The sequence below is a fragment of the Nerophis ophidion genome, linkage group LG02 (assembly GCF_033978795.1).
Source record: "Nerophis ophidion isolate RoL-2023_Sa linkage group LG02, RoL_Noph_v1.0, whole genome shotgun sequence".
NCBI lineage: Eukaryota > Metazoa > Chordata > Actinopteri > Syngnathiformes > Syngnathidae > Nerophis > Nerophis ophidion.
The window spans coordinates 27,383,623-27,408,019 of NC_084612.1; the positions used below are offsets into that span (position 1 = coordinate 27,383,623).

The following is a 24,397-nucleotide window of genomic DNA, read 5'->3' on the forward strand; positions in this document are numbered from 1 at the left end:
GAACTCCAACGTGCAGGCTTTAAGCCGGGGGGCAACCAGAATTGCCACCCCAGCCCGTCGCCTCTCACTGCCGGCCACGCCAGAGTGAAAGAGAGTCCATCCCCTTTCAAGAGAAGTGGTTCCAGAGCCCTTGCTGTGCGTCGAAGTGAGTCCGACTACATCCAGCCGGAATTTCTCTACTTCGCGCACTAGCTCAGGCTCCTTTCCCCCCAGTGAGGTGACGTTCCACGTCCCAAGAGCGAGCTTATTTAGCCGAGGATCGGACCGCCAAGTGCCCTGCCTTCGGCTGCCGCCCAGCTCACATTGCACCCGACCTCTATGGCCCCTGCTATGGGTGGTGAGCCCATTGGAGGGGGGACCCACGTTGCCTCTTCCGGCTGTGCCCGGCCGGGCCCCATGGGTACAGGCCCGGCCACCAGGCGCTTGCCATCGTGCCCCACCTCCGGGCCTGGCTCCAGAGGGGGACCCCGGTGACCCGCGTCCGGGCGAGGAAAATCTGGGTCCTTTGTTTTTACTTTTCATAGAGGTTTTCGAGCTGCTCTTTGTCTGGTCCCTCACCTAGGACCAGTTTGCCTTGGGAGACCCTACCAGGGGGCTTAAAGCCCCCAGACAACATAGCTCCTAGGATCATTGGGACACGCAAACTCCTCTACCACAGTAAGGTGGCAGCTCAGAGAGGAGGCAACAAAATATAAATGGAATATTAGTTTTTTAATAAAATTAGTCGCTTTAACTGATTTATCACCGCAGCCCTAGTTTCTACTGACACCATTGGCACCAAACAAAATAAAAACAGTACAATTTACCACTGAACCTTGTTAATGTTATTACTTGTGAAGCAGGAAAACGCCAGAGGAAATCGGCCTTGCCTAAATAGTCTTCTCTAAACGGCTGCATTGCATAAGTAATACATTATACATTGCAGTAGAATGTTTGTTAAAACTGAAAGATTCCTGGCAAGTAAGGCATACATATTTCATAAGGCTGTAGTGCATTATGTTTTTGAGGAAACAAGGATACACACCACTACAAAATTGTTTGATGTAATTAATATGTTACTAATCTCTACTCAAAGACCACTTAAGCTATATAAGAAGAGCAGTATACACTGAAAAACAGCCCTCTTTTCCATGCACGTGATATAACATTGATTTCACCTTTTCTCATACATGAGTGACTGCCATCATGAAAGGGGTCGTGCTGACTTGTTTACATGAAGGGCTTTCACGCTGCCTTTAAATATTTTTCACTTTTTGCACAATGAATATACTCATGGAAGGAAAGTAAATTAAGATATGAAAAAGTTGCTGATACACACCACACAATAAAATGTATTACATACTGTATATTCGGCGTGGCGCAGTTGGGAAAGTGGCCGTGTGCAACCCGAGGGTCCCTGGTTCAATCGCCACCAAGTACCAACGTCGTCACGTCCGTTGTGTCCTGAGCAAGACACTTCACCGTTGCTCCTGATGGGTGCTGGTTAGCGCCTTGCATGGCAGGCCCCGCCATCAGTGTGTGAATGCGTGTGTGAATGGGTGAATTTGGAAGTAGTGTCAAAGCGCTTTGATTACCTTGAAGGTAGAAAAGCGCTATACAAGTACAACCCATTTACCATATTACATCCTAATCCTATCCTAATCATGTTGTAACCAGAAAACACATTAATTGAAAACTGGCCTTAAAGTGACCAGGAAAAGTTGTGCCCTTGATTGATTGATTGAAACTTTTATTAGTAGATAGCACAGCTCAGTGCATATTCTGTACAATTGACCACTAAATGGTAACACCCAAATAAGTTTTCAACTTGTTTAAGTCGGGGTCCACCTAAATCAATTCATGGTACAAAGATATACTAACATCAAAATACAGTCATCACACAAGTTAATCATCAGAGTATATATATATATACATTGACTTATTTACATTATTTACAATCCGGGGGGTGGGATGAGGAGGGTTTGGTTGATATCAGCACTTCAGTCATCAACAATTGCATCATCAGAGAAATGGACATTGAAGCAGTGTAGGTCTAACTTAGTAGGATATGTACAGCGAGCAGAGAACATATAAGTTCAGACAGCATAAGAACAAGTATATACATTATAAATACATTTGATTATTTACATTTGGTTATTTACAATCCGGGGAGATGGGATGTGGAGGGAGGAAGGTTTTAGTAAAGGGTTGAAGTTGCCAGGAGGTGTTGTTTTAGTGCGGTTTTGAAGGAGCATAGAGATGCGCTTACTTTTACACCTGTTGGGAGTGCAGTCCACATTGATGTGGCATAGAAGGAGAATGAATTAAGATCTTTGTTAGATTGGAATCTGGGTTTAAAGTGGTTTGTGGAGCTCCCCCGGGTGTTGTGGTTGTGGCGGTCACTTACTTTAAGGAAGTAGTTTGACATGTACTCCGGTATCAGGGAGGTTTAGTGGATTTTATAGACAGCCCACTTTGGAGAAGTGGGTCGGAGTGAGGTGTGATCTGGGGTGGAGGTCTAAAAGTGACCTGACTAACTTGTTCTGGGATGTTTGGAGTCTAGATTTGAGGGTTTTGGAGGTGCTGGGGAACCAGGAGGTGCAAGCGTGATCGAAAAAGGGTTGAACGAGAGTTCCCGCTAGAATCTTAAAGGTGCTTTTGTTGATCGAAGAGGAAATTTCTGTAGAGAAGTCATGTTCTTTGGTTGACCTTTTTGATTACCTTGGTCCCCGGGACCAAGGATGTCGTTGTGGCTTGTGCAGCCCTTTTAGACACTTGTGATTTAGGGCTATAAAAATAAACATTGATTGATTGATTGATTGGTTGCCATTTTATCACAGGAAAGATTAGCCTCTAGAATGGAACCTAGGTAGGTGACCTCATCTTTCCTGGTGATAACAATGTCACCCACTTTTATAGTGAAGTCACTGACTTTCTTGAGATTGATTTGGGACCCAAATAGGATGGATTCCGTTTTACCTAAGTGTATGGATAGCTTATTGTCAGCGAGCCAGATGCAAATACTAAGGAGTTCAGCACTGAGTATTTGTTCCACCTGTGACTTGTCCTTGCCGGATACCAGCAAGGCCGAGTCACCCGCAAACAGGAACAATTCACAGTGGCATGCTGATGACATGTCATTTACGTATATTAGTAAGAGTAAAGGCCCTAATATACTGCCTTGGGGGACTCCACAGCTTACTGAGAGGGGGGGGCGTTGCCGTTCACCTCTACCACCTGTTTCCTCCCCTCCAAGTAAGATTGCATCCAGCTCAATGAGGTTTTATCAAATCCGATTGCTCTGAGCTTATCCAACAGTATAGAGTGGTTAACAGTGTCAAAGGCCTTCTGTCAAAAAGATTAAGAACCCCTGTTCTAGGCAACCGTAGAAAAAATTTCACAGAGACGCTCAAAACCATTGGTGTCAAACTCTTTTTATTTCCACACGGGCTAGACTGGTAAAATCATGGCATTAAAACTTAAAAATATAGACAACTTCAGATTGTTTTTTTTGTCTTACTTTGGCCAAAAATAAAAAAAAATCACAAATAATCCTCTTGGCAAAATACTTCAAGTTAGTTGAAAAGCCTGAGAGAAAAAATGGTACAGTTTCAAAAACACCATGAAGAACACAACGAACTTAGACTCAATCTCAATGTATCTACAAATAAATTGAACTTTAAGCACTTCCTGTTTAGCATCCTCATGTTGGCAGTTCACCGTTCAAGACGTTTGGAAAAGCAAGTGTTTCCTCAAACCACAGCATTGGTGAAATTCGCAACTGCTACAGCACATTCATTTATAATCATTCAAATGTTACAATTATAATATAAACAAAAACAATTATAAAAATGACACCATAGCCAAAATCAGGTTAACATTACTACAAATTTAACCAATGAGAACATAGTAGATTTTACCATAACATAAAATAGAACAAACACTACAAATGTTGAAACACACATTTTTACAATGGAGTTCAGGGTGTGCATCGTGTGTTTAACTATTTGCAAGTGCTGCATGGAACTCTTAACTAAAAAGATAATGGTGAAGTTGACTTGAGTCTTTGCATCTTGACGTTTTGTTGAGTGGATAATTTACAATGAAAGAAGGTATTGAAGATTGATACTGCTGCCATCTGCTGCCAGCCAAAACAGGAGCAGCTGATTGCTTGCACCTGCGCTGACAATCATCTTTAAACACTGTCATGTGGGACATGGGTTACATTTGAATTGCTATTGCGACATCCAGTAGAAACATTTATAACAGCAGTTTCTTTCATTAAAAAAATGCAGCTCCTTTTTATATTTAGATCTTGCTGGCCGGATTAAGCCTGTTCGCAGGCCTGATACGGCCTGTGGGCAGTACCTTTGCCCCCCCTCCCACCATTCCATTGACTGTGTCTACAGTCTGAGCAGGAGTTCACATTAAAACCTGGTTGAAAAATACTTGCCAATGACGGTTATGACTTTTTGTTGTTTGAGGAAGTTGCTGAAAATAGAATGGGTTGTATTTAGCTGTACTTTTGTAGGGCAGGAAGTGAAGAGAGCAGCTGCGTGTCATCTCAGAGCTTTGGCGACATTCATGTCAATATTCTGCTCTATTTTCATAGGTTTATTCACGGAAATAAAGTTGGCTACAATTAAGAAAATATATTTTCTAGGTCTAGTGTGTGAATGTGAATGTGAATATTGTCTGTCTATCTGTGTTGGCCCTGCGATGAGGTGACGACTTGTCCAGGGTGTACCCCGCCTTACGCCCGATTGTAGCTGAGATAGGCGCCAGCGCCCCCCGCTACTCCAAAAAGGGAATAAGCGGTAGAAAATGGATGGATGGATGGATGGATATTTTCTAGCTCATGTTTTGCCTGTCCCTCATGAATTCATCATTTACTGAGGGGAAGCCTGACTTTATGTAAAATTTGGTACATTTTGTATGTCATTGCTTAGTTTTTTTTTTACTTGCACGATAGTAAAATAAAAATGGCCTATTATTGTATGTTTATTTACATGGTATCAATGTAAAAACATACTCCATCACTCATCCTAATGCTTTTAGCCTGATTTGTATAAACTACACCGGACTGTGAACGGTTCCAACAACTTAAAGTTCCTGAACTTTTGGTGGAAAAAGTCCTAAAATAATTTAGAAAAGTCTCCACATGAAATTGGAATATAAGAATTAAACTTGAAAAATGCTGTGGTTGTAATTTTATATTACAAAATTGCTGATTTGCTCATTTTCTGTCAATCAAAAACGGACTTGGCCAGATCATCAAATCATTATGCAGAAGCCCAGTGTTCTGACCTGCTGAGGCCAGCCTAATGCTCCATAGACTTCCGAAGACACAGAGTTTCCGATAAGCAAGGCACAACTGGTCATTTATCTAAAGTCTGTATAGTTTACCTGCAGTGGAATAACCCTCTCTATGCTTCCCCATTGAGGTATTTGGATGCTGAGCTTTAACACAGTTTAACATACTGTGGCACTGCGTTAAGGAATGAGAAGAAAGTCGTGACCCTTGACGAGTAGCTTATTCTCAACAAAAGTTGAACGTGTTCAAACCCATATTTCATCAATGAAATGTAAACACAACAGTACATATTTGATAGTCAATGTTTTGACAGTTTAGGAGAAGCCGAACTTCCCTTGCACCTTCAATCGCCATTGCCCTATACTATATACGTTGTTACTGGAATCAAAACACAAACTTTGCTTGCTTTGTAGATGCCTCGCACAGAGCATTCTTTGAGGGAGCAGTAAGTTTAAGGATTGCTTAAAATAGCTCATATGATTCTAAAGATGATGAAGCAGCCAGAAGAAAATACAAAAACAGCTTGACATAACAGTATGTTTTTTCATCATCTGTTCTAATTCCAATATACAAAGTTAGATATATGTATTTTCTAAGCATCCAAGCTAATAGATGCAATGTTTATGTTCCAATCAACATTTTGCGCATTTTACATACATTTCAGGAGTTGGACTCTCCTTTGGAAATTTGAAGAGTTGGATTTCAGAAGCCACTTTGTTTGAGCTCATACTTTAGAACTCAGAGAAAAATTGGGGGAAGTCAAACCTGTGTTAAAAATTATATTGTTGAAATATCAATCAATCAATCATCAATCAATGTTTACTTATATAGCCCTAAATCACTAGTGTCTCAAAGGGCTGCGCAAACCACTACGACATCCTCGGTAGGCCCACATAAGGGCAAGGAAAAATTCACACCCAGTGGGACGTCGGTGACAATGATGACTATGAGAACCTTGGAGAGGAGGAAAGCAATGGATGTCGAGCGGGTCTAACTTGATACTGTGAAAGTTCAATCCATAATGGATCCAACACAGTCGCAAGAGTCCAGTCCAAAGCGGATCCAACACAGCAGCGAGAGTCCCGTTCACAGCGGAGCCAGCAGGAAAACATCCCAAGCGGAGGCGGATCAGCAGCGCAGAGATGTCCCCAGCCGATACACAGGCGAGCAGTACATGGCCACCGGATCGGACTGGACCCCCTCCACAAGGGAGAGTGGGACATAGGAGAAAAAGAAAAGAAACGGCAGATCAACTGGTCTAAAAAGGGAGTCTATTTAAAGGCTAGAGTATACAAATGAGTTTTAAGGTGAGGCTTAAATGCTTCTACTGAGGTGGCATCTCGAACTTTTACCGGGAGGGCATTCCAGAGTACTGGAGCCCGAAATGAAAATGCTCTATAGCCCACAGACTTTTTTTGGGCTTTGGGAATATAGACAGTAACATTCGATTGTTTGAAACGTGTTTCCATGCAATCATATGATCAGTCACAACAGTTGTTTGTGTTTTATGGCAGTCAAAACCTTTTTAAAAGGCATAGCACTTAAATTCTATTATACTTTTAAAAATGTTTGGCAGCATTCTTGCTTTACTATGAAACCTGAATTATCATTAATACCATATTAAGCAGACACTTTATTTCACAATAAATGCCGATGTTTCTCTTTCATGACTAGGTTGCTAGCTTAAAGAGGGGACTGCACTTTGCCTATTATTCACAATCCTTATGTGAGACAAGATTTTTTTTTGTATGCATTCTAACTTGTAATAAACGCTAGCAAAGGTCAGTTAACAATGAAGGTAATGGGAGTCATTACATCATTCGGTCTATTCCACCCATATAGCGTTTAAAAAAACATTAAAGGCCTCCATCAAAGTTTTATATACATGCTGTAAGTATAAATGTAATGTAATAACGTGCACATTAATTATAACATGTAATATTTACGTGTTTTGGTCATTTTAGTCATACGGCAGCCCATACATTTCACAGATGCATCACAGCATCTGCTATTTCCTTCCACAACAACAATAACATTACTACTCATGGCAGACTTAATGAAAGCCAACAATGACTACTTCGGGACAAATGATGATCTACAACTTTATATGTTTTATCCTGAATATAAGTAGAATGAGCTACACGTGTTAGAAGCTGAGTGATAAACAAATCCAGCAAGTAGCACTATTGCTAAATAAGAAATGCAAACTACGAACAAAATTAAACAATCACTTGGAGGCTGCCTAACTGGATGTTCATATCTTCCAGTTTTGGTGAAAAATTAATACTCACGCAGGTTAAAAAAAATTAAACCTGAATAAGTGTCTTTTCGTATCCTTCCTTGCCATTTTCCAGTCAAATTTGAACATTGAAGTTGACCATCTTCTCGGTTTATTTCCACAACCTTCTACTAAACAGGTGAGAGGCATTATGTATAATATAGAATTAACTTTTACCAACTCAGATGACATGCAGCAGATCACCATCTCGGTATGTCAATAAAGCTGCATAAGATAAAACGTTAACTGTGATCACAGTAGTTTCTTGGCGTTAGTGCTTATAATAGCAATATTGCTTTTACTTGGTTAATATTTGTTCACACGATGTATGGAGATGTAAATGGAGGGCTTTATGGCTGAAATAGTGTTTTCCCATTACTTGCCATATATTATAAGTTAGAATGAATAAAGAAAAGAAAAGAATTGTTTGTGTCTTACATAGAATTTGTGAATGATACAGGCAGTTCCCTTTTAACAAACAGTGCAAACGTAATATAAAAAGTGAAAAATTGCATGGATCAGCTTTGCATTCAAGAGGGAAATGTTTCATAAATTGGGTTGAGGTTTTTCTTTTCTTGCCCTGATGTGGGTTCTGAGCCGAGGATGTCGTGGCTTGTGCAGTCCTTTACTAGCTATACCAGAGCAGTATAGCTCGGTTAGTAGAGTGGTCGTGCCAGCAACTTGAGGGTTCCAGGTCCGATCCCTGCTTCTGCCAACCTAGTCACTGCCGTTGTGTCCTTGGGCAAGACACTTTACCCACCTGCTCCCAGTGCTACCCACACTGGTTTAAAAATGTAACTTAGATAGTGGGTTTCACAATGTGAAGTGCTTTGAGTCACTAGAAAAAAGTGCTATATAAGTAGAATTCCCTTCACTTTACTTCCTTTTGAGACACTCGTGATTTAGGGCTGTGTAAGTAAACTTTGATTAATTGATAAATCAATGGCTCCAAATCAAAACATGGCTAAAGAATAGTTCGAAGTCAGCTCTATCATGACTTCATTCATATTGCTGACAACCACAAATACAGGTTTTGCTAAGGACGAAAAAACGGTGTTTGTATAGTTTAATGTAACTGTCAAATATAATAAATGTAAAATATGATCAATAGTTAAACCAACTGAACACTAATTAAACTAACAGTTTATACAAAGTAAATTAACTGTGAACAGACTGTGAAAACATTTTACAGAAAAGGAGCCTTCCAACAGGTCAAAGTCAAGCTCAGGCATGTGAAATAAAAAAAACATGTTTTTAAATGTTTTTTTTTCGTGTCAAATTATCTTCCATTTAAAAAAAAAAGAAATATCAATGAAAGTATAATTTACGCAAAATTGTTGAACGGTTGCTTGAGTGGCAGGGGAGATGATCAGGAGCACCGCAGCAAGCTCGCTAGTTAAGAGTCTAGTGATCTTCCTTGTTGCCTCAGTTGGCTCTCCGAGCCACAAATTTGACTGCGGTCTGCTTTGCTGCTAATCATATTTGGATGATTACAATCCGAATACTGTTGGTTCCAAACCATTTGTAGTTCTTGAGTATTTATTAGTAGCCAGCAAAAAGGTATATTTTTTACGTAAACTGAGGTCACAACATTGGAAGTAATGACGGGAGGTGCGTGGCTACAGGATTGAGTTGCCAAATGGGAAATATTTTCTGAGTTCTTTGCTTGCATGTTATAGAATGTTACATTAGATTTTAAATGATAAAATGTTAGTAAATCATCTTCTAAAAATTCTGTGGTACATTACATGTGACATGTAAGGGTCAAAAAGACAAATACATTGATAGATGAGAATAAATCTAAAGGTAAAAGATAATGTAGTATAGAAATGCACCCAATTGCAAGAGAGGTGGTCTGGATTTTCAAAATGGTCTTCTGGGGTTTGCGTAGCAGCACTTTGTGCTGATAGAAATATTGCTCTTTTTTTCTCAAAAGCGTGCTCACATCCCTGCTACCTACTAATGAACCAGAATGGCAGTCAGTGGAGTGCAAACTTTTGCCACGGTTACACATTCTTCATTTGGATTAGAAGTTTAGCATCAAAGTCTACTCCTCACAAATGCCGCCTCCTGCATATTACATACGCCTAAAGCTTCTCATTAATATTTATAAATTATTCACTTAACAAATACAGAAAATGTAAGCAATGCAGTAGAAAATACCAAGATGCAGTTTTAAGACATGCTCACACTCGGCAATTCGTACTATGCCTCAATTTGCCTGATAACCAAAATACTGATTTTTTGTATAATGTGAGCGCTTGGTGATGTGCTCAAGCATGGTTTGAAGTAGTAGGTTTCATCATAGTGTATTTGATCCTGCATGGGCACTCAACCTGAAAGCGTTGTATAATGTGATCTTCCATCGCCAGTTATCCACCTTGCATCATTAACGTAACAAAAATGACTGACAACAATTGTCAATAGTCTTGTTTAGGCACAACCACATGGAAACTTGTAGTGTAATTAATGTAGTCATTCTTCCTGCCAGTTATTAATGATAACTGTTGAGCATGAGTCAAAAAATTGCACATTCTGCAGGGTCAAGCCAATATGAAATGGATTCCCGCTTTGCTCATGTCCCAACTTTTATTAAGTGTATTTCTAATGCTGTTAACAATCAAAATTAGAAAGACATGAACCCCTTGTAGTAGATTTGTCTAGACAAACAGGAGATTGGAGAACATAAAATTGATAGAATCAGCAAATCTGAGTGCACAAAATGGTCCCAATGGAACATGAAGTTCTGCATATTATGTGGTGTACATGCACCGGTTCTTTTGAGGTGAATGGGTCCATTATCTTTCCATTCAAAAGCCAAGGACTCTAGAGGGAAAACACAGCCCATCTGAACTAGGACAAAAACCTTTCTTTAACTTTGGCTTCATGTCAGCACATTAAGAGGTTTACATTGGCCAAACACGCCCTAAGGCCTGTACCCTTAATCCAAAGCCTCAGCAGAGCGCAACTGCTGCTTGTGTTCCACGTAATAATGCAGAATGACCTGGGTTTGTGCATATGTTTGGAATTGCACTTCATGGAAGTGTTGGGCAGTAAAGTTTCCTGATTCTATCATCGGATCTCATGTTGCTACGTTGTCTTAGTGGGAGCCTATGTCAACTTGTGTGTGTCCCAAAATAGTGTATTTATCAGAACAAGCTGTGTGAAGGCCCACGTAAGCGTAAAACAACAATAGCCCTCCATTATGTGTTGCCACCCTTATTTGCTGTTATTATTACATGTCAGTCCTCCCTGATAGGACAGAGCAGGGAGGATAAAGGCACTCTTTATGGGGTGTGAAGTAACAGCCTAACTTAAAGTTCTGTAAATAGAAACAAGAATAGTTGCGCGACATACATGACTGACACTGTTTATGGGTCTGTCATGACTTTGGGCCCCCAGTTGCCATGTTGGCTGTGACATGTCACAACAAAACTGCATTACTGTACAAGAGGCCCACGCCATATAAGATTACCAAAACTGACAGAGCTAGTTTGCTTTTATTTCTTAGTGCTTACACGTGTACTAAACTGGTTATGAAAGCTGAAACCACTTGAGTTGTTTTAGAACAATGCGGAGATTATGTTCTGTATAGGACATCTTCACTGTTTGGGAGTTAACGCTAACCAGCTGTCAGACAGAAGGCATAAATATGAATTAGTTCTTAAGACTTTATACTGAACTTACTTTGAAGTATTTCGGTATAATTCAAAGCATTAGATGTTTGCAGTTATGAATCCATCCATCCATTTTTTACCGCTTATTCCCTTTTGGGGTCGCGGGGGGCGCTGGCGCCTATCTCAGCTACAATCGGGCGGAAGGCGGGGTACACCCTGGACAAGTCGCCACCTCATCGCAGGGCTAACACAGATAGACAGACAAGATTCACACTCACATTCACACACAAGGGCCAATTTAGTGTTGAAGTAATCATGAAATATAAATGTTCAATACCTCCAAACTTTGTCACTAAATTAAAACACATTACATTTTAATGTATTTAGGATGTGAGCAAATCACACGTTTCCTCATTTCCACAGCGTCTTCTCCCTGTTATTTTTGTTGTACTGGTGTAGCATGCAAGGCCAGTAGTTGAAGAAAGTCTCAAAAGATGGAGATAACTGTTTTAATGACGTCCAGACTTTACTTAAATCAATAACGGAGCAGCATCTCCTCATCCGTGGCTTACTAGTGCAACAACAACGCCGGAAATGTTTCCCCTGAAAAAACGTCAGACCGGAACTCTCTATAACAAAAGTTCCGTGGGTGAACTACTGCAGTGGTAGTTTTAACCACTTCCACAGCAAGTCAATAACAAGAAGATAGAGGAAAACTAAGAATTTTATCGACTACGTCGTTGTCAAAGACTATAATGGCTTACCCGCGCACATTTTCAGGACTTATCCAGATGCCAAATACACATCAGTAGGTACCAGAAGGTAAGAAAAGTTAGTTTTGCATATTATTGCGAAACAAAATGCCAGATATGTCTGCTAATTGCTGCCATTTTTTTAGTCCTGATACGCACACCATAATTATACCCGTATGTCGAAGCACAGCACCTCTGACTACGGTAGCCATAATGCTGCGACAATCCATCAAGCGGTACGGCTTCATAGCTTACCAAAGCCGTACTAAAACACACGCCATGTGTACTGTTCTATATTCTCAATGGAACATTTAAAGTTTTGGTGTTGTTTGCTTGCGTCATTTTGCGGTCAATTAAATAGCTTCGAGGTCGGTAATCACATCCGTGTGTAGAATATTGCGGACAAATAATCACTTATTGTATTTTGAATAAGGCTGTAAAATAACAAAATGTGGAAAAAGTGAAGCGCTGTGAATACTTTCCAGATGCACTGCATATGTTTCATGTGTGACTTTTGCACACAGCCTGGGAGTCGTGAGCTCTATGCTTCCCTGCATTCAGCTGCACAGTTTGTACGTCATATGTTCAGGATGGAAAATGGATTTGGTTTCACCGGACAGTAATGAGGCTTGGGTTGCAACAACCTCACAGCTGAAAAGGTAGCCCCCACTTTTCCTGCCAAGTATTTTTGACTGGAAGTATATCCTACGGGGGGGACCGCGCAACACGCCCACGGCTGCGAGCTTTATCCTTCAGAAAATTCTCCCCTCAAACCAGCAAGATTAAAATTGTTGGCATGTCTCCCAGTTTAATTTTTACTGCCATGTTGTGTACTGGCATTTGTTTTTACAATGAAATCAAACCTGTTTGAAGAGAAAAGGCTTCAGGTTAATTGCTTAATACTTTCAGATTCCTGCAGTGTGAATATAGATATATTTTCTGGTACTGGGTTTTACACCAAATTCTTGTAAAAATGTTAATGATGGACAGAACAAATTCCACAAATGACAAAAACTGACTATAACAGACAGGTAATCCAAAACTGTTGGATTGGATTACCCCATGTTGGGATATGTTTGTCTTAACCTGTGTAATTAATTTAAGAAGCATTGTAAGCACAAATTACTACAGCCTGTGGACAACCATTGTTCTTTTCGTTTTACCTGAATACTTAACACACCTGCACACCTTCCATTGACACTAATGACTGTTTACAGCAAAACGATAACTGTTTCAAAAACATCCACTACAAGGTATAGGTTTTTGTTTTTTAAGTGATAAAACATAATAGTGGGAAGGGACAGCCAAAACGACATCATTTCGGTTTACAACTAACCGCCAACGGTTCACTTGCAGTAACCAGAAGAAGACCATATTAAATAAAAATAATAGTAACGGTGCTTTTTTGTCAGGAAACGGGAGTTATAATAGCCTGTCAAAGCGCTCTTCTCCAACCTCGCCGACCTCCTAACCCACTTGACCGGCTTGCTGAAGCATGGCTACTCTGCCTCACGGCCTGATCCATGACATTTCCGACTCATGCAAACCTATCTGACAGCCATCATGGGGATTTTCATGATATTACTTATTGTGAATACTTAATGTTTTTTGTATGTTTCTACAGGGCTCCAGAGATTATTTTGGGATTGCCATTTTGTGAAGCCATAGACATGTGGTCCCTAGGCTGTGTGATAGCTGAGCTTTTTCTGGGCTGGCCCCTTTACCCCGGAGCCCTAGAGTATGACCAGGTAAGCAAACACCTCAATTTTGGGGTTTATTTATTTACTCCATTGTACAATTGTTGTCTCATTCAGTCGTTATCTTTGATGTTTTGTGGACGTTACCTCCATTCAAACCTGGGGAAAGAACAACTATAAAATAGTTGGTTGGGCCCACAAGTTACACTGTCAATGTCGGGGTCTGTGAAACATCACATCCTCCATTTGTAACTTGCTGACGTTATTTTCCACTTCTTTTTGTGTACCTTGAGGTTTTGACTGTTCCACTGTCCATGCAACTTTCCAAATGAGACAGTCCACAGTAGTTTTGAGTTTCCATTTGATGCAGTATTTTTTTTATTGTTTAGGTTTCTGTTGGTTATTGTTGATGACTGCATGCTATTTCATTGCAAGCTACTGAAACAATTATTGGCATTGCACAGATTAGTACCTAAGTTTAAAGTTGTTGTCTAAATCTTGCCAAAGAAGAATTGTAAAAAAAAAATACAACTTGACCAAAGCTAAATAAGACTGACTGGAACATTAATCTTTGCAGATGTAAAGATGGAGATTAGAGAGATTATGACTACAGCAAGTTATTTTAAAGTATATATTTTTAAGAACACTCTTTTTGTCGCAAAGGGAGAACATATGTGAGATGTTGCCAACCCAAACAGTGTCTCCCCAGGACCAGACTGATTAGGGCTTATGCTGAGCAGCTTTCTCCTATCTCCTCAAAGCTTGCCAGCAAAGCTGCCGTGTGCCATGCTGCACCCTACGTGACAGCTCGACCTCCATAGTGCACATTGCACTAACACTGAGTCTTTTATGACCAATTAATTTTTTACCCTTCTTGGGTCAGGGTGAGGTGAGCTCACTCAACACCTTTGAAATAGATTTGACCTCAGTCCCAGGTAAAGCACCGCTGGTGTCAAAATGAAAATTTAATTTGGCAGCAACCAGGCAGCATGTAATAAAACTGCTTTAGGGATATTTGGGCAGAATGTTCTCGCTTCAGTAGGAGACACCTTGGAGTTTGAAATCTCAGATGGGCTCATAGAATAGAATAAAGATGCCAAAAATAGGAGGTGTGAGGTTGACTGAAAAAGGAAGTAAGATAATAGGTGAGAAAGTACCTTTGGAATATAAAACACTGAGAGGAAACCAGCAGAGTGTAAATGAAACAGCGAAAGTTAGGTGTGGAAGAAGGGGATGTACAGTCAAACCTGTACATAGCGATCACTCAAGGGAAACTGAAACAGTAGCCGACTAAACACTATACACAGGTTCCCATGACAAACTTACCAATTGAAGAAAACAATTCATATCATTGTATCTTAAAAACAGTTAAATTCTACTTATTGACTATGTTTCCATGCACTAAATTCGTCTAATTTTTCAAATAATTCAGCTCAAAAGAAGCATTCTATAACCCATGGAAACACCTTAATCTAATCGTGTTTGGCTTTTGAAAAGTCGGACTACCACGTCTAAATTATGCGATTGAAAACCAGATCCTTTGAGTGGGTTTGGGCTGCCGTTGAGGACCCTTCGTATTGCACATGCGCCAGTCTGAACATGCGGGATATAACCTGAAACTGGATCCCGTTCAATAAAAGCATTGACTAAAAACAGACAACAACTGGAATGTAGAGAAGACTGTTTATTTGCTTCACAAGTTGAAAAAAACAGAACATTTTGAAGTGCATCAATGTGAGAAAAAAAAAACCTGAGGTAGCCAAGGAAATGGAGAATGCCGGCTTTATTCGGACTGCCGAACAAATACGACTGAGATGGGAGACAACAAGGCAGGTATATTAGGCTAACAAGAAAGCGTAAACAAACCTCTTCACGCTAAATTTGTTTACTACAAACAAGTTAGCAATAATTCTATATTCCACACAACATTGGAAGCTTTTACAGAACAACAGCAACCCTCATCTGGAGCGGTATCAGTTCACAAAAAGTATTTTCCTTCAGACTTAAAACTTCTTCCATCAATCCACTTTGAGACATTCAAAAGTTTTCTTTCCATTCTCCATCCTAAATTTCCTTCAAAACAACTCTCTTATACCAGTCTTTGCTTTGCTTTGCTTTGGAGCCGTATCCAATGCAGCAATTTTGAGACCTTATTGGTCGTAGTTTTATGATTGTGGTGCAGTCTAACATCATTTTGTTGATGCTGTCTACTATTTAACATCAGCATTGCCATTAGACACATACTATTTGTAATATGTGCCAATATTACAGCATCAGGTAGACCAAGAACTAGGCTGTTGATGTATAAAAAGCTGCAAAGATGCCTTCTTTTGTTGTGGCATCATAGGCCAAACAGAAAAGCAATACATTAACTCCTGCTGAAAGCGCTCTCTAATGGGAGGCACACGACATATGACCAATAGTCTCATTAGAGAGTGTGCATGGACACTGGGACTTCACATGTAGGTGAAATCCCAGAAGAAGTCAGACTAATTTAGTGCATGGAAACATAGTCAACGTGTCAACTTCTACCAGCTACACTATGTCGCATAAATACTGCTCCTATCTACGATACTTTGGAGCTCTCAGCAGAAAATAAGCAAATGCTTCTATTTTTACTGGATAATGCAACTAAGCCGCAGCAATTTGGCACAGATGGGTAGAGCGGGACAGAAACTATGAGACGTAAACATAATAAATCCGTTTCATTTTCAGAATAAAACTCTCCGTGTTTGTTACTAGCTTACTTTCCCATGTTAAACGCACCAACATCAGGGGGAAAAATAAGACAAATCTTCTTTCTTTTCCTGTTGGATCACCTACCTGTTTCTTGTTGAATCCATCCCACATACCAATTGTCTCATGCGAATGTGCATGATATCCCTTCAAGAACCTATCCTACTGTCTGGGGGAGCAGAGCTGTGTCACGCTATGCACAGTATGCAGCCGGTGAGTGTTAGCAGAGCACAGAGCAAACTCCGGAGCACAGGCAATGCAAACACTCTTGTGGAATTTAGAGGTACAACTCAAATTTATCATTATCATGCATCATTGCAGCACATTTTGGTGTTAGTGGCCGCTATATGGAGTAAAAACAATATTCTGGGAGACAAAGCAAATGGGCACTGGCTGCTTAAACAGGTGGCTGCTATGGACAATGTTTACAATTTTTGTGGCCCCCATAGACAAGTGCCAGCTCACAAAGGTTTGACTCTATGTATAATAGATCCTGGATGTAAATTTAGCATGTTGTAGCATATTGTATTTGACATGCACCTGCTGCGCCCATAGCATTGTTTTTGGATTAAGATACTAGTTCTAAATATGTAGGTCTGTGATGTTACAGTACGTTTAACTGTCGTACCAGTTTATAAAGTGTTTGTCTGAAGCAAGCTGTAGGTTATTGGTGAATAATTCTGTAGTCCCAATGTTTGATTAAATGCCCAATTGAGAATGAAATAAATAAGGAACTACAACAAACTAGAGATAAAATGTACAAAATCACACCCATGTTTGAAATGTATACTTTCTTATTTTATGTATTTAAAACATGCCTGATCTACCTTCATTAGCAACTGTACATCAATACAATTTTGAGTGGTGTTTTATGTAAACAAAAAAAAACAATCATTATACAGACTATAAAGATGTGTCATATTTGACCCGGGGTGAAATCGAGGACAGAGGGAATGTAGAGACATAACTTACATGCCGTTGTATAAAAAAGATACATCTATTTAGTTTGTTTATTAAACAAAAGTAAGGTGTATATACTCCGCACCCCCTAATATGATGTTGGTTGGGTAAACACTGAGCATGTCAGGTACGGGAAGTTGGATGCTGCTAAGTGACAAATTATTGGTACACAAACAATACACAAAAGCTTGTTTGGTGCATTAGAGTGAAGGTCACATTCGAGTGGGAAAAATTAGAAAAATCATGTTATCCCATTCACATGTCTTAATGTAAAAAAAAAACAATACACACACAATTGTGCCATCACAATGACAAGTGGTTTATATGTATTTCTTTATTTTAGATTATGGGGCATTTTACAAAAATAGCATTATCTGCAAAGAAAAGAAACATGTTTGATTTAATTTTCCATTATTAACTTGTGTTAATATACTATCGGTGCAAAACTTGTATATAAATAGTAAGCTAGCTAAAATATAAAAAAAAAAACGCAGCAAGGCAGCTGCCTGCTGGTGTGAGGTGTCTGCACATCCGCTACCACTTTCCATGGGAGGAATCTGGCTAAAGCAGAGCTACGTTTTCTAATCTTTCTGCACGGGGTCTGCTTCCATCCTACACAGCATATTGTATTTATAACCCAGACTCCTCCTACTGGTTCCTCTTACCTTCTTTCATCTTGTGTTACATTGACTTTTTGTTGACTTTAATTTCAGTTCACTGAAAGGGCCAGGAGTACCAAGCGGCTTGACTAGTGATTGGCATATTCTAATATAGCAAGGGGCAGTTGAAAAAATGTATTTGCCAAAATAAAAATGATTATTCATTATGTTAAATTAGGTAGGATGGACTTTCTTAATATTCTGACCTCATGTTTACAGGCCAGCGATGCAACCCAGATGATTTGTGCCATTTCAGAACTCTCTAATTCAACTGAACATACACAGTAGTTAAAATGATTGTGACAAAATGTAGATGGGGCAAATTATTGCAATGTATCGCATTTAAACGTCTGATAAGATTATCAAAGTGTTCTTACCGCAAATAATTTTTTTGCCGCTGTAAACTTTTTATATTGTTTCTCCTTAATGAGTTGAGTAACTGAGTCACTCCTCGCATGAGTGGCTGAAAATTTAGTAGGGCCAAATAAAACATGCTCAGCCAACCACCTCATTCGCCAGTGACGCCACCACCCTGAAGTCGAGGTAAAAACTTCCTGTTAAATTTTATATTTAAATACCAAATATTCATTTTTATTACGTTTCCACTTTGTTGATTTGATTTATTTGATAGACTTTGTAGCGAGATAAGTGTTGTATTTTCAGAATGTTTCGGAGTTTAAAATAGTGTCACTATTTTTACACTATTGCGGTTTGTACTTGAGTTATGCAGAAAACTATAACATTTACCATATTTTTTGGACTATATGTCGCAGTTTTTTTCATAGTTCGGCCAGGGGTGCGACTTATACTCAGGAGCGACTTATTTGTGAAATTATTAACACATTACCGTAAAATATCAAATATTATTGTTTAGCTCATTCACGTAAGAGACTAGACGTATAAGATTTCATGAGATTTAGCGATTAGGCGTGACAGATTCTTTGGTAAACGTATAGCATGTTCTATATGTTATAGTTATTTGAATGACTCTTACCATAATATGTTACGTTAACATACCAGGCACGTTCTCAGTTGGTTATTAATGCATCACATACACTTATTCAGCCTGTTGTTCACTATTCTTTATTTATTGTAAATTGCCTTTCAAATATCTAATCTTGCTGTTGGGTTTTATCAAATAAATTTCCCTCAAAAATGTGATTTATAATCCAGTGCGACTTATATGTTTTTTTCCTTCTTTATTATGCATTTTCGGCAGGTGCGACTTATACTGCGGAGCGACTTATGCTCCGAAAAATACGGTATTTATTTGGTTGGTTTTTGTTTCACCCTTTTATACACACGGATACACCATTGGTCAGCGCTATTCAACTGGTGCCCCACGGGCCAAATCCTGCCCCGTAATGACAATGTACTAGCCCCAAAGTTCCCTTCAAAGCTTGGGAGACAAACTTCTCTGCAACAGATTCCTAAAAACACTAAAATTATCCTGTTGTATAGAGGAACTTGAACAACTGTACACACAGTGACATATTGTTGCATTGACATTTCAACCTTGCTTTGAAACATACTTGCTTGTAAAATTGTGATTTACACAACCAAGGCGTTCCTCAAGCCAGCCCTTTAAGCCCTCTCCGATTTGGTGGTTACATTTTTTTTCGTAATGTGATTTATGTAACGAAGGTTTACTTTAGATACAGTCAGTAGTCATTTTTTCAGCTTCTTTATTTATACTAGTAGTGTTATTAAGGGTTCCATTTTAGGTCTTCTATTTTTATTTATTTCAACTGGTGGTTCGCGAATTCAGTTCTAAAAATGTTTGAGGGACTCACATTTTTGCTGAAGATTCTTAAAAAACACAAGAGTGCTATCATAAAGATGATTATCAACTAACTTTTTTGCAGAATGTCCTTAATAACAGCAGGGTGTTCCTGTAACTCTGACAAAATAAATAGACGAAAATCAATATATAGTGTAAAGGACGCTGGTTCACCATATATACAAAATAAGACCAACAGTGAAGGTAGAAGTCCGCCCCCAGGTCTTTTGTTTTGTGGAAATGTGGCCCCTAAAACAATTTAGTTAAATATGCCTGCCAATGGTTATAGAGAAATATTCCATCCATCCATTTTCTACCGCTTATTCCCTTTTGGGGTCGCGGGGGGTGCTGGCGCCTATCTCAGCTACAATCGGGCGGAAGGCAGGGTACACCCTGGACAAGTCGCCACCTCATCACAGGGCCAACACAGATAGACAGACAACATTCACACTCACATTCACACACTAGGGCTTGTATTTATTATTGTTGTTGAGGCAAAGTTTAAACTATAAAGTTTTTACTTTATTTTTTTTTTTTTTTCCAACTCATAAACAGACGGACATGTCACAGGTTATAGCAGCATCGCCATATCTAGATTGATAGATTGTGAGCCATGTGCATAATATCGTATCATGAAAAACCCTAAGATTTCCAATCCTAGTAGCTAACATAAATGTTGTTCTTCTTTAGACCACAAGCTAGTTGAGATTGAATCCACAGCAACTGTGCTCGGAACCGCCAAGTGTGCATTCTGTTTTGCCTTAGTTTTACTTCAATACACAATTATTCAACAGTCAGTTTCACACAACGGATTTCTTTCTCAGTTCCTAAAATGTTAAGACCATTCCTAGTGTAGTCTTTTTGGTGGTCTGTCTCGTGATCTTTAGGTCTCTGCGGAGACAGGCCTTTTGAGAAAAATGTTTTTTCCCACTCACACACTGGGATTGTGTTCTTGTTTATACAGTGCTGCTCAAGAGGAAGGGGATGTAATTATTGCACTTTTAAATGACTTCTCAGTGTTTCATTTCTGTGTCATCACAGCATGAGAGAGGCTGTGGAACAGATATTGGTTTGCATATACTATATTGTATTTTTTGCAAACCAATGGACTTGCATCTTCTTTAAGAAGTCATTTTAGCTCTGTTTGTATTAACTTTAATAATGTAAAACCGCAGAATAAACTAATTAAGGCTTTACTTTGCTTGGACAACAAGGACATATGTTACACCCACACACAAATACGTTCCGTTTATACTCATCAGACAAACATTCAAGCTAGGACTCCAAAAATACTCGAACCAATAAATTATTTCAACAATAACAATGTCTATAAAAATAATAATATAACAGATCACATTGCTAGCACACTAGAAGTGTTTATTTACAAACCCCAAAACTAGAGAAGCTGTCACGTTGTGCAAATCATAAATAAAAGCGCAATACAATGATTTGCAAATCCTTTTCAATCTATATTCAATTGAATAGACTGCAAAGACAAGATACTTAACATTCGAACTGGACAACTTTATTTTTTTTAAATATTAGCCTATTTGGAATTTGATGCCTGCAACATGTTTCAAAAAAGCTGGGACAAGTGGCAAAAAAGACTGACAAAGTTGAGGAATGCTCATCAAACACGTATTTGGAACATCCCACAGGGGAACAGGTGGGTGCCATGATTGGGTATAAAAGCAGCTCCCATCAAATGCTCAGTCATTCACAAACAAGGACGGGGTGAGGCTCACCACTTTGTGAACAAATGTGTGAGCAGATTGTCCAACAGTTTAAGAACTTATTCTAAATTTCTCAACAAGCTATTGCAAGGATTTTAGGGATTTCACCATCTACGGTCCGTAATATCAAAAGGTTCAGAGAGTCTGGAGAAATGACTGCATTTATGTGATGATATTATGAACTTTAAGTTCCTCAGGCAGTACTGCATCAAAAAGTGACAATGTGTAAAGGATAATACCACATGGGCTCGGAAACACTTCAGAAAACCACTGTCAGTAACTAGTTTGTCGCTATATCTGTAAGTGCAAGTTAAAACTCTACTATGCAAAGCCAAAGAGGAGAATAGCCATCCAAATTTTTATAGGCACAAAGTTTAAAAGCCAGCATCTATGATGGTATGGGGGTGTATTCGTGCCCAAAGTATAGGTAACTTACACATCTGTGAAGGCACCATTAATGCTGAAAGGTACATACAGGTTTTGGAGCAACATATGTTGCCATCCAAGCAACGTTATCATGGATGCCCCTGCTTATTTCAGCAAGACAATGCCAAGCCACGTGTTACAACAGCGTGGTTTCATAGTAAAAGAGTGCGGGTACTAGACTGGCCTGCCTGTAGTCTAGACCTGTCTCCCATTTAAAATGTGTGCCGCAATATGAAGCGTAAAATACCACATAGAGACCCCAGACTGTTAAACAACTTAAGTTGTACATCAAGCAAGAATGGGAAATAATTCCACCTGAAAAGCTTCAAAAATTGGTCTCCTTAGTTCCCAAACGTTTACTGAGTGGTAGAAAGAAAGGCCATAAAAATGCCCCCGTGCCAATTTTTATCAGTCTGTTGCTGCCATTAAATTCTAAGTTAATGATAATTCGCTTAAAAAAAACTAGTTTCTCAGTTCTACCCATCCATCCATTTTCTACCACTTGTCCCTTTTGGGATCGCGGGGGGTCGCTAGAGCCTATCTCAGCTGCATTCGGGCGGTACACCCTGGACAAGTCGCTACTTCATCACAGGGCCAACACAGATACGGTAGACAAACAACATTCACACTCACTTTCACACACTAGGGCCAATTTAGTGTTGCCAATCTACCTATGCCCAGGTACATGTCGTTGAAGGTGGAAGGAAGCCGGAGTACCTGGGGGGAACCCACGCAGTCACAGGGAGAACATACAAACTCCACACAGAAAGATCCTGAGCCCGGGATTGATCCCAGCACGACTCAGGACCTTCGTATTGTGAGGCAGATGCATTAACCTCTCTTCCACCATGCTGCCCTAGTTTCTCAGTTCGAACATTAAATATTTTGTCTTCGCAGTGTATTCAATTGAATATAAGTTGAAAAGGATTTGCAAATCATTGTATTCTGTTTTTATTTACCATTTACACAACATACCAACTTAACTGGTTTTGGGTTTTATGGTTTCATGCAGAGTCAAAATTGATAATACTATTAATTTTATTTCTCAAATGTAAGGTTGATTTATGTGTTGTTTTTGTTATACGTATATGCCCATAGGTAGTAACACAGGGTGGCCTGATACTGCTGGCTCAATACTGCACTTATGTAACTCTTGACAAAGTCTTTGTACATTTAAGATATTGGCATCCTGCTTTTGGATGCTTTTCAACAGATACTTTTTGTCCTTGTTCCACTTTCTCAAAAGTTTATTTGATACCTTGTTGTTTCCGCCATGGAAAATTACAACAAGGCCTTTCTCCCTCCCATATCATTGTCATTTTGAAAACCACTTCCACTCTGCTGTTTTTCGATTTTTTAGAAGCATAATCCCCCAGAGATGAGCTTGTTGCAATGTTACATTTAATTTCAGCCATACTGACGTACACAAGCAGTGTGACATAACAGGATTTTGTCATATTAACGGCTATACTGGTGTTGCTTTGACTTGACGTGTGTCACATCTCTCACAAGTATGTGGCTCTGTGCTGCATCTCTAATGCTTGTTGTCCTTAACACTCGGGTGTGATTGACGTCAACCGGGCTTCTGACTGGCCTCTTCTCATAAACCTGTGTGTGACACACACCGCTGAAGGGCCATCATTACTGAGCAAGGCATCTGGCATTGAGCGCAGAGGGACTTTGTTATCACAGTTAACATGCAAAGACCCTAACACCAGTCAAACATCAACACAGGGATATTTGGGTTTAACAGTTCCTCTAGAAGTGCAGTTTTCAAGGTCTGATGCCGTGCCTGCTATGTGGACATTTCGCACAGTGATTAAGACTGTCTGGGACTCTACACAATGATGTCACAGAATTTGACCTTTTTAATGACCGCAAAGACAGTGTCTTTGTTTGAATGTAATGTCTATTTATAAAATCCGATTTATGTGTCCCTCTGTCTAGATTCGCTACATTTCTCAGACGCAAGGTTTTCCCGGAGAGCAGTTATTGAATGCAGGGACAAAGACAACACGCTTCTTTTGCAAAGAGTCTGACTCACCTTTTGCATCTTGGAGATTAAAGGTAAGAAGCTTCAACACACCTCACACATGTTTTTGGCCAAACATTAAAACATAGGTCTCAAAGCAGTGCCAAAATCCTCACACTTAAAAACCACACTTTGCGTGCGTGTGGCCTCTCTAAGCACATGCTAATTAATTTTTTGCACACATGTTTGTCGCCCGAAGCAGGAACACATTGTTTGACAGAAGTAGGAAGTGCGTTGCTATGTGCGCTGATATCAATGCGCCCACAAAAAAAGTTCTGGTCTGTGACTAGATTGGCCGTGCGCAACCCGAGGGTCCCTGGTTCAATCCCCACCTAGTACCAACCTTGTCATGTCTGTTGTGTCCTTGAGCAAGACACTTCATCCTTGCTCCTGATGGGTGCTGGTTAGCGCCTTGCATGGCAGCTCCCTCCATC

General features: G+C 39.6%; 1 protein-coding gene across 2 annotated transcripts in view; it reads left to right on the plus strand.

The window, feature by feature from the left end:
- The window catches only part of hipk3b (homeodomain interacting protein kinase 3b), an 85,654-nt gene that overhangs the window by 45,177 nt on the left and 16,080 nt on the right, over positions 1–24,397 (plus strand). For both annotated transcript variants that reach the window (XM_061880622.1, XM_061880628.1), the window contains exons 3-4: positions 13,565–13,688; positions 23,879–23,998. In XM_061880622.1, coding sequence (XP_061736606.1) covers positions 13,565–13,688; positions 23,879–23,998 — 244 coding nt within the window. The remainder of the gene's footprint in view (positions 1–13,564; positions 13,689–23,878; positions 23,999–24,397) is intronic.